The sequence below is a fragment of the Xenopus tropicalis genome, chromosome 1 (genome assembly GCF_000004195.4).
Source record: "Xenopus tropicalis strain Nigerian chromosome 1, UCB_Xtro_10.0, whole genome shotgun sequence".
NCBI lineage: Eukaryota > Metazoa > Chordata > Amphibia > Anura > Pipidae > Xenopus > Xenopus tropicalis.
Window position 1 is genome coordinate 167,778,730 of NC_030677.2, and position 12,103 is coordinate 167,790,832.

General features: G+C 35.5%; 1 protein-coding gene across 6 annotated transcripts in view; it reads right to left on the minus strand.

Moving 5' to 3' along the window:
• Positions 1 to 12,103, minus strand: part of slc12a2 (solute carrier family 12 member 2) — a 72,234-nt gene that overhangs the window by 28,684 nt on the left and 31,447 nt on the right. For all 6 annotated transcript variants that reach the window (XM_004910473.4, XM_004910472.4, XM_004910471.4 and 3 more), the window contains exons 5-11: positions 11,052 to 11,147; positions 8,331 to 8,470; positions 6,320 to 6,430; positions 3,189 to 3,297; positions 1,237 to 1,364; positions 1,062 to 1,146; positions 648 to 796 (exon numbers count right to left, since the gene is read on the minus strand). In XM_004910473.4, the coding sequence (XP_004910530.1) occupies positions 648 to 796; positions 1,062 to 1,146; positions 1,237 to 1,364; positions 3,189 to 3,297; positions 6,320 to 6,430; positions 8,331 to 8,470; positions 11,052 to 11,147 (818 nt within the window). The remainder of the gene's footprint in view (positions 1 to 647; positions 797 to 1,061; positions 1,147 to 1,236; positions 1,365 to 3,188; positions 3,298 to 6,319; positions 6,431 to 8,330; positions 8,471 to 11,051; positions 11,148 to 12,103) is intronic.

Genomic DNA, 12,103 nt, shown 5'->3' on the forward strand with positions numbered 1-12,103 from the left:
CTAAGTTGTTTTACATTTAAAATTACACTCTCTCCTGTGTGAAAAACAAAGGGTAAGAAATATTGTTTACACCTAAATTTACATTGTATTATGCAGACAAAATAAAAATCTTCATACACTAAGTTCTGTCCAGATTATTTAATGTTTATTTAAACCATATTAATACTTTTTTCCATCAAAATTGATTTTCCACTTCAAATGCACTGTACTACTATTTTTTCTCATTATTCTGTATTTGTTTCAATTTTGTTTATAGGTTATTCTGTTCTGAAACTCTTTTCCATTAACTTCTTTATGTTATATACTAAAACATGGATTTAAGCTATGAAGGCCAATGTAGCTTACCAAATAAAGTAAATGATAAGTAAAATCAGGCTGCCACCCAAACAAGCAGTGAGGAAAAGCAAAATATTCTGTTGCAAAGTTTAAAACAGCAGGCAGTTAAACATACCAACAAACTTGACAGAATGAAAAGATAAAAATCAGGTAATTGTTTATGAAGCAAAAAACAAACAAACAAAAAAAACAAAGGCAGCACAAGCTCTGCACAGGTTGCAAGTTTATATTTCAAAGTAGGGAATAAAAAATGAACGTATCACTACTCTTTGTCTAAAAACCATAAAAATGCAAAGCAAACACATTTATACCTGAAAGCTGTTCATTAATCCATATTTACACTCATGCCCACAAGATGAAAAGTCATAATTCAGATTGCATGCTGCAGTAGTGCAATTTGTCATGGCTGCGGATAGGGTGCTATTAACATCCCCAGAAGCATCACGGACAACACATGACCCTAAAGAAAACCAGAAAAGCAGGTGGTGAAATGTAAGAATAATTATAGTAACACAGTACTGCATTTTCATGAGAAATCATTCTTGCTCATATAATTAGTATTAAAAAAATATATATATATATTATTTTAGAAAATGACGGAGGCTTTCTCCAAATATCAGTTTAAGGCATTAGCTGAAAAAAATGAAAACCATTTGAGGGATATTTAAAAACTAAAGGCTATTTATTTGCCTTTTAACTCATATTTAAAAATTCACTATTCTTACCCACAGAGACTGCAACGCCCATGTAGACCACAGTTGTAATAAGAATGGCCAGTAGTGTTCCTCTAGGTATGGCATGTTGAGGGTCCTGCATAAAATAATAAGAATAAAAATTTAAACAAAAACAGATTGGATGTTAAACACCAACAGAAGCTAAAAAAGCTTTTACAACACTCACCGCAAGATCACCTGAGATATTTGCTCCTGCTAAGATGCCAGTTGCAGCAGGAAAGAAAATTGCAAAAACCGAGAAAAAAGTTTCACCTTCTCGGAAATCTGGTCCAAAGTTTTCACTGAAAATATCGGCTGTGGTATAGGAAAGAAAACAAAACACTTGCTCAATTCGGTCTACAAGAGTAAGGAGCACTACCCAAGGAAAACAGTGGGTTCAAACAAATTAAAATAAAAAAATTAGAAACCTAAAGCAAAACAGGCCAAACATCAATATTAAGCAGCACCATCATAAGTCAAAAAGATACATCAGTCCTGGCTAAGACAGTGTTTAAAAATAAGCAGCAATAGACAAAGGAAAATGAGTCCGAATGTCTCCTTAAAATGCATTGTGCTACAAATGAGAAGCTTCGGGATATGAACCTAGAAACCTAGTAAGATACAATACACAGACTGTGAAAAGCCTTTCAGCCTTGAGTAATAAGAGCTACAACCATTTTAAGCTAAATCTGTTTAAAATGGGTGACTGAACACCTTGGAGACATAATGAATAGCAAAGAACACATGGTATGATAAGAATCACAAAACAAATAGCAAACTTGGATTTTTCCAACATTTCATAACAGAATTAATTACCCTTTGATGAATGTAACTAAGCAAGACGACTATCTAATAAACCACTTCTATAGTATAAAATGGAAGTGCACTCATGTGCATAAAGTATCCAGATAACAATCCAAAAGGAAATACTTCTTCCCTTAGCGGATGCAGACTAATATATGTCTTTATGAAGGTATCCAGTCATATTAACAAATCTCCCCACCGCGGTTTTCTATACAGTAAGTTTAAAGTGTATTTCTTTGGTGTGTGCCTGCATTGTGGATGTATTCAGGTTACCAAAAAATCTACCAAAACTGGAGAGCAAAATGAACAGTAATCAGAAATATCATGCAGAAAGCAAGTTAAGTATTCTTCCAAAAGATAACCTAAGCAACAGAGGCATGCAAATGACAATAAGGTTTTTCTAATATACAAGAGCCATGAATAAAACTTTTGTATTATAATAAATAAAGTGACGCTGTTATAATATCCTGATGTTTTGCAAGTCACCTCAGAGTTCGGTAACTTCTATAAAAGCACTCAGGCTTTGACCTTGTGCTTTTATAGGGTCATGAAACTGAGGTGACTCATAATACCCTTATATTTCCACTATGCACTGTATTATTATCAAGATGTTTTATTAGCAATGTCACAAGACTCTACTTCGATTCATCTTTTCTGCCTAAAATCAACTGATCCAATGCATTCTGTGATTATGCATTTTTGTGCCAAAATTTGCTCCATGTGCCTATACCCAGGCTAACGCAGTGCAGACACAGGTGGGAGCAGAGGACCAGCGGATCATCTCCAAAAGATTATATTTTTTTTTTTAGAAGAGATGTCTGATATGTTCTACTGTCCAAAGTATTAGAGAATAAAGAACTAACTAAATCCCACAGTCTCTAAAATTGGCTATAGTCTGTTCTTACGTAGACCACATTTGTACATAATATCTTTCTTATGCCAAGGGACATATTTATTAAATATTGAACTGGCTTCTTCTGTGGCTAAAAACATTGTGAAAAACTTCAAACTAATATAAATGTGCAAGTATTTAAAAAAACAAAACTTTAAATAATCAGTATTTATTAAAGAAAAAATAAACTCGAAGAGTCACCAGGTAAAAGCTGGTGAGGTTTTTCCCGCAAAAAAAAAATTAAACTATGTATAGTGTCAGTTTTTTTAATAAGTAAGGTAATAAAAATATGTGTAAAACAGAGTTGAGCCTGTTTTGTTGCAGGGATTTGTTTTGTTTTAACACAATTGCATTTTTCCCTGGACCTCAAACTTAGTAAATAGGCCTCTAAGTGAAAGTGCTCAACATTTATTTATATATTCAACAGAAGCCTATACTCCTACCTTTATAACCAAAAAATCCCTTTGGTTTCTTGTCTTCAGATGGAATGACTGTTCCAATAAAGAAGTCTACAATTGCCAAGAGCAGAATGACTAGAAGAACAATTTGTGCCTAGGGGATAAAAAAAAAAATTATATATACACACACAAACACCAAACTGCTTTGGAGGTGCACACAGATAAAATAAAGACCAAAGCCTAGGTGCAAACCACACACACAGGACTTATAACAGTGTTAATGTGGTTTATTCAATGTTTCGGCTCCTCATTCGAGCCATCTTCAGGAAACCTAAATATTTTGTAATACAGTCAAGGCCAAAATTCTTGGCATTTTTCCAGAAAATCAAGTATTTCTCACAGAAAAGTATTGTAGTAACACATGCTTTGCTATACACATGTTTATTCCCTTTGTGTGTATTGGAACAAAACAAAAAAAAAGTGAGGAAAAAAGCAAATTGGACATAATGTCACACAAAACTCCAAAAATGGGCTGGACAAAATTATTGGCACCGGGGGCACCCTTTCAAAATTGTGGATAAATAAGATAGTTTCAAACATGTGATGCTCCTTTAAACTCACCTGGGGCAAGTAACAGGTGCAGGCATTGTGTGTCTGTGTGTGCCACACTAAGACAACAGAAAGAGGAGAAGAGAACTGTCTGAGAACCAAAATTGTGGAAAAATATCAACAATCTCAAGGTTACAAGTCCATCTCCAGAGATCTAGATTTGCCTTTGTCCACAGTGCACAACATTATCAAGAAGTTTGCAACCCATGGCACTGTAGCTAATCTTCCTGGGCGTGGATGGAAGAGAAAAATTGATGAAAGGTTGCAACACAGATAGTCCGGATGGTGGATAAGCAGCCCCAAAAAGGTTCCAAAGAAATTCAAGCTGTCCTGCAGGCTCAGGGAGCATCAGTGTCAGCCCGAACTATCCGTCGTTATTTAAATGAAACGCTATGGCAGGAGACCCAGGAGGACCCCACTGCTGACACAGAGACATAAAAAGGCAAGATTACAGTTTGCCAAAATGTACTTGAGTAAGTCACAATTCTTCTGGGAAAACGTCTTGAGGACAGATGAGACCAAGATAGAGCTTTTTGGTAAAGCACATCATTCTACTGTTTACCAAAAACAGAATGAGGCCTACAAAGAAAAGAACACAGTACCTACAGTGAAATATGGTGGAGGTTCAATGATGTTTTGGGGTTATTTTGCTGCCTCTGGCACTGGGTGCCTTGAATGTGTGCAAGGCATCATTAAATCTGAGGATTACCAAAGGATTTGGGGTCGCACTTTAGAGCCCAGTGTCAGAAAGCTGGGTTTACGTACGAGAACTTGGGTCTTCCAGCAGGACAATGACCCCAAACATACATCAAAAAGCACCCAGAAATGGATGGAAAGAAAGCGCTGGAGAGTTCTGAAGTGGCCAGCAATGAGTCCAGATCTAAATCCCATTGAATATTTGTTGAGAGATCTTAAAATTGCTGTTGGGAAAAGGCGCCCTTCCAATAAGAGAGACCTGGAGCAGTTTGCAAACGAAGAGTGGCCCAAAATTCCCGGTGAGAGGTGTAAGAAGCTTATTGATGGTTATAGGAAGCGACTGATTTCAGTTATTTTTTCCAAAGGGTGTGCAACCAAATATAAAGTTAAGGGTGCCAATAATTTTGTCCAGCCCATTTTGGAGTTTTGTGTGACTATGTCCAATTTACTTTTTTACTCCCTTTTTTGTTCTGTTCCAATACACACAAAGGGAATAAACATGTGTATAACAAAACATGTGTTACTACAATACCTTTCTGTGAGAAATACTTGATTTTCTGGAAAAATTTCTGGGGTGCCAACAATTTGGGCCATGACTGTATATTCATATAAAAGGCCAGTATACATCTATAGGTATAGATCTGTGATACAATTACCACTAAGCACCTGGTTTTGAAACACAAATAATAAATTAGAAACAATTACTTTTCTGGTAATATAAAAAAAATTGTGCCTCTACACTGCAACATAATATGATGAAAAAAATGTAACCGTGAAAATATAAATCTGTAATAAGATTATAGTTCAGACCATAACACTGTCCTAGTTAAGATATATCACATGTCTGACACTGATGAAATTAAAACATTGAAACTTACTCTAATCTGGTTTGTGCGGCTTAATTACATTGCACAACACTAATCAGAGTCACTCTGCACCACTGTCCTACTTAAAGTGTTTTCAGAAAATGGATTGGCTTTTTTTTTTTTTTTTTACTGTATTTTGCATACACAAAGATGATGTAATTCTTAGCACTTTTATAATAGCAGTATGGGATCTCTTACCTAGAAAATAGCTATCCAGAATAATGGGAAGGCCATCTCCCATTCTAAGCAAATAATTATAATTTATTATATTATAAATTATTGATTTTAATGATTTCCTTTTTCCATGATCAAAATTACTGAAAAAAAAACCCTTATTCATAAAATCTCAGGTTCCAAGCATTCTGGATAATTGATCCAATACTGTTATATATTAGCTAAAAATGTATAAAAGGTTGAAAGTTATTTTTTAATTGCAAGTGAAAGCAGTATCTGCTAATCTATTTTTGTCCTCTAGTACTGATTCTGGAAACAATGTAGCCCAAGTCAGTTTTCCTTCAGGTCTGTTAATGAGCTGAATTCTGCTACACAGTTTCTGGAGTCAGGACCAGCAGAGCAGAGGCTAGTAATAGCCACACTGCTTTAAAAATGATAAAATACTTTTAAATTATAATTTTTTTTTTTGTGGATGTTCCCTTTAACTCTTGTGTATGAGAATTTGTCAGTAAGCTCCAAGAGCTCAATTTAATAACATTAAATAAGGATGTTCTTCCTTTTTTTCAGCCTAAATGTTTTTTTTTTTAGATATGGTAGAGTGCTGGAGCCAGAGAGCAGATCTGGCTGATGTTAGCACAGAATGAGCCTAAACAGCAATGTTATTATAAAAACAAAAGTTTAAACTGAATACATTTTAGTCTGTAATTCATGCAGAAATATCCTAAGCAGTTAAATATGCAGTGAGTCAGGTAATGCATATTTGCCTATTATCTGTCTGGACACTTTATTATCCCCTAGTTTACACAGAGGCCTTAAAAAAGTGTGACTTACCTTTGCTTCCCACTCCATTCCTGCAACAGAGATTCCAAGCAACAGCACAACTGTGATTGCACCAATAATTCGTATATCATTAATGTCATCCACCATAAGAGCACCGTTTTCCTATGTGAGAGAGAAAATAAGGTATGAGCTGATGCAAACATGTCTTTAAACTGCATCCCTGTTAGAGAGGAATAGTTATTGTTTTTAATGCTCTTTTTTTCTGCCACAAAGTCACTACGTTAAGACTTTACTTTTAACCCAGTTCCCAGAAAGCATTATTACCTACAGCAGCAGGAAAGCCTTGTGTTTAGCAAAGTTTATTTTTTTTTCTGTATATGTAAATGGGGGTTTAAAGGGTATATGCAGATGCTAGGGAAAGCCTGAATAAAAAAGAAACAAACTGCACAAAGGAAAGAGGAAGCACCAGTTAAAATGCCATTCAACTTATTGCTGCATTGGGTATACTTAACAGATGTTTGTAAGAAGCCACTTTAAAGACCTATTGCTGGCAGGAAGCCACTAGCTGGATGCCATGAGATCAGCAGCTTTGCAGCATTCAGAATCTTCATCTGGCAGGTTTCCATTTTGCTCAGGCCTTGGCTTTTGTATAAGGAAAGTTATACTAGAAGCAAAGAAGATGTCAACATAGACATTCCCAAGTTGATTTAACAACATGGAAGCTATATTGTACCAGTGTTGTTATGTATAGTAATTTACCAAATCTCTGCTTTCATTTCACTCAATTCATGATATGTGGGTACCAGAAAAAGTATATGTTTCATAGCAAGTATTTCCTTATACTTGTAAAATGAGTTTGTTTTCTAGGCTAATGCTTTTTTCACATTTCAACTAAAGAAATAAAAAGAAGATTCTAAAGCATCTGCAGCACTGATTGTTGGGTATTAGTTAACTAAAGCAGTAATATATCCCCCTTTTTAAATATTAGTTCAATGAATATAGCTTGTGCTGAACATACTTTTTGCCAATTGTTAGGCAAAATCTGTATACAAGTATAATGTATATTAAGGCACATTCCAATCTTCTGGTACTGACATGATGGCTGAAACAAATTGCCAGTCCATTAAAAATCCATCTGTATATGCAAACCCATCCCTTCCCCTAGCTGGAGACTTTGAGATAAGTACCAGATCATTATAGACAGAGCTTTTTATTTGTTTCAGTCACCTACGAAGAACCATAAAGATGGAATGTGACTTTAGCAATATTCACTGGATTATTTTTGAAAAAGGAGGTATACTTCCCCTGTGAGATTTTGTTTCCCTGCTGAGGTGTGCTTATAACCACTGTGAAGCTGTTTCTGTACAAGTATTTATGTGGGGAATCTCCAATATTATTCCATATTTTACTGCAAAAAGTTAAATAAAGATAGTGATAGGGAAAGCGGTGTCATTTTAGCTCGTATAGCTGGGAGAAGTCTGCGAATATTTGTAATTCATTAAGGGCTCTGGCACACGGGGAGATTAGTCGCCCGCGTCAAATCTCCTGTGTCTCGGGCGACTAATCTCCCCAAAATGCCATCCCACCAGCGAAAATGTAAATCGCCGGTGGGATGGCAAACGCGGCGGTGTGATTTCAGTGAAATCGTGCAAGTTTCCTCTTGAGACAACTTGTGCGATTTCACTGAAATCGCGCCGCCGTGTATGCCATCCCACCGGCGATTTACATTTTCGCCGGTGGGATGGCAATCCGGGGAGATTAGTCGTCTGCGAACAGGGAGTTTTGTCGCGGGCGACTAATCTCCCCGTGTGCCAGAGCCCTAAAAGGAAAGAGGATGACACAGAAGAATGAAAATGTAAACAAACCACAAATATTCAGCAGCATATATCAATAAACTTTGAAGTCCTCTCAATTTTTAAGTTACTATATAACACTGGGGCAGCATACCATACAAACTGTCTTCTAAATTGTGGTGCAGGGGCCAATCCTTTTCTATAAATCTGTTATATTTAGACAGAAGAATTGTACTAAAAAAAAAAAAAAAACATATTTCTGCACCTACCTTAAGTAGTTCGACAACAGTCTCTGCAAAACCCACCACATACATTGCTACTGCTACAGCATTTGCAAATGCAAAAATCAGTCCAATTGCTCCTCCAAATTCTGGACCAAGACTGCGAGATATCAGGTAGTATGCACCCCCTAATCAAATAGAGAGGCGTTGTTAATGTATAATGGATAAATAATAACAATATTATGGACAATAAACACTAAATCCCTACATAATGTTGCCTCACATAATATAGCCACTTAACAAGCTGGTCAGTATCATATATAAAAAGACTGTCAATTGAAAATTTTATTACACGCTTGAAATATAAAACATAATCAACATGCCTTATGGGCTATATCCTGGTTAGTCAGTTGACCATACAAGCAACTTGTTAACACATAAAATTGATATTTAAGCAGCCAATTGAAAGAACCATTTTCATGCATACTGAAATCCTGGTCAACTTTCTCAATTTGGCCACTATGCCAAAATTAATCTTTATCTGAAAAGCCCCAGACAGATGTGCCTGCTCTGATATGAGCAATGGGAAGCTAATATCGGCCTATGCAGATCAAGCAGAAGTGGGGATGGCTTTGTACACCCCAGCAACAGGTGAACAAATGTTCTCTTTGTTGCCATATTGTACTGTTGCCATAACTCAAATTTAAGCTATTTATGTAAATGTTCAGTTATTTCCAAATTGTGCCTATTGCTCCTCATGAGTCTGAATATTAGGGGATATTCCAATTTGGTTCTTGACCCTAATTATCTTTGCTATTGATAACATTTTAGCTTGCACTTTAATTTTCTCTCTTCTCTCTAAATCTACTTGGTGCAGTAATGAGCAATTAAAGTAGCATAACATTAGTATTTTTCTATCATGATGGGACTATTTGTAGTGAAGTACTTCCATGGAAATGCAGACAATTCAGTGTAAAATCCAAACATCTTTTTCCATGACAAAAATAATTACCATTTTACCACAGGCTCTTTTGTAAAAAACTAATGCCCAATAAGTATTGGTAAAAAAAAGTTCAATAAAACAAAATCCTAAAAACAGTGGACAGCATTTAATAAAAAATACAAAAGTAAAAAACACAACAGTAAAAGAGTATTTGTTTTTTTTTAGTTAAATAAATTATGCTGTAAGCACTAGTTCTTAAAGTGGAAACACTCAATATTTGTACTTGGATAGAGAACTAGAGAAAGGATAGATTAAAAAGAGTAGTGGCAAATGGAACATTTTCTTATTGTACCAGTGTTATTAGGGGAGTAACGCGGGGTCAGTTCTTGGGTCTTTGCTTTTTAACTTGATTATTAATGACCTGGAGGTGGGCATTTTAAGTACTATTTTTATTTTTGCAGATGATGCTAAACTGTACAAATCTATATATTTCATGCAGGATGCTGCCACTTTGCAGAGAGATTTCACTAAACTGAAAAACTGGGCAACTAATTGGCAAGTGATGATACTGGGCAACTAATTGGCAAGTGATGTTGATACGTGCAAAGTTAAGCACTTTGGTAGAAATTAAAAAATAAATCTGCAGGAACTCCCCATTTTGCAGCCAACCCTCTTTATAACCTAACGTTTTACTTATATGTATGTTTATGGGCCTTTTTATTTATTTATTATCCGACTTGTGATTGTGGTCTAGTTAAAGATATCACTAAGAACCCAACTTTATCTGTGAAATTAGCTTGCAACCCTGTTGAGGCACAAGTGTGCTCCTTATTCACCATCCGTGCAACGGCTGCTGTTAAATCTGAACAGGTCTTACGATTCCAAAATATTAAATAACAACTGTTGTTGTTATAATTTTATATGGGAAGGCTATGCATTGTAACCAAGGGCTTTGTAAATAACTGTAAGGGCTGTGGCACACATAGCATGGAGTGTTGATACACAGGCTGCAAACTGAAATTTCATTTAAAAAACACCCTGTGCTTAAATGCAAATAAGATTTTGAATAATGCAGTGACTGCTGTCTTTAGTAGGCCTGTTAGAAAAACATTAAGATAAATAAAATGTAATGTTATATCCTTATGTTGAGCTAAGTGCTTTTGAAAATGCAGGAAGTTTTAAGTGATGCTGAAGAGAGCTATTTTTGAGATACAAATATATAATGTATGAGGGAGGTCTGACAGAACGTCACTCTGTAAAAAGGCTGACAGCAAAATCTGGGAAAGATTTTTTATCTGGAATTTTTTAAGATGCTATATATTTATAACATCCTATAATAGATTTTTATCTGGAACCTTTTAGGATGTAATATATTAATAACATCCTATAACACAATAGTGAAAGTGTTGCTCCGAATTAGAGGATTCTCTGGTAACTACAGAGAAGCATGGAGAATATACTGTAACTCAGTTATCTTAGCAGATGTGGCTATAAAATCCCTAACTGCAGCAGTAAAGTTGTTGCTAAGCATGATGTCATTTTATAGGGCACAAAAGTTTGCATTCAATAAATCTTATTATCCAAGTCAAACAAATGAAGCCTATAAGGCAATAAAAAACCTCTAGCAGTTCAAGCAGCTTATGAGAAGATAATGGTGTTTATTGTCAATAAACAGCAGTTTAAAAAACCAAAATATTCAACACCCACTCCCTTTAATGACCAGGTTTACGACCACAAAGGAAAAGATAATGCCGGTGGCCAGGGATAGCGCACCACTTTTCTTAAGACTTCAAGGAATTTTAACAAACATATTTCTGTACATTTACCTCCTCTCACAAATCCATTGGTGGCAATAGCTGATGTAGACAGTCCTGTGATGGTGGTCACCACAGTAGCCATTGATATGACTACAACAGTTAGCCCTGTTAAATGAAGCAGAAAAACAGTTAACCTAATTTAATTACTTAGTAGTAAACCCTGCGGATCTACTGTGGGGGTTTAATAGATAACAGTAAATTTTGACTGGCTACTGTGGGTATCTAGGTTATATTGCAAATATACCCTATTTTAGACATGAGCTCATTCAGCTGAGCGTATGTAGAAAATAACACTGAATCTGAACTCCCAGAAATAAATATAAATGCATTTGAATTATTAGCCTTCTTTGTCTACATCTTTCCAGTTTTCGCATGAGAGTCACTGAACCTGCTAGCCAAAATACTTTTTTTCCTCTTTTAGACTACAATTTTATTTTTATTGTTACTTTTTATTCCTTGTCTATTTATTTAATCCCTTTCAACCCATCTCCCTATATTGTGTCTTTGTATTTGTAGCGTTCCTAATTGTATTCAAAAGTACCAACTAATGCACCAAAAATAACAGGATCTTTTCCAGCAATTTGTCATCATATGTATATACAAAACTTCTTCACAGCAGCAGAGCAATCACTTAGACTACTGGGAAGTTAATGTATGTAAGCTTTACAGTGGTCTTTTTTTGCAACCAAAAGGGCCTATGTAAAATATTCAGAGTCTCTCTCCTATTGGATGGATAGTAATGTGTCAATGTCTAATACCTGTTAGGCTATATGGCTTACATTATATTCCAATATCCACTTCCTTCCTCTTCCCAATTTGGCTTCAGTTTATAAACAGATTGTCACATTTCCTTTTGGCTGGGATGTAGCAATCCCTGACAGTTACTTACAACTAGCTTAGACTTTGCTTTTTATTTTACTGGCAAAAAGTTCACAATTTAGTATGTACTTTATTTGCCTTTGGCAATGCTATTTTTAGTATTTCATTCTATATGCAATTTATATTGTTATCCCTCTGTACCAAGTACACTGCTGCATTTAATCAAGATAGCTGGAAAGGTT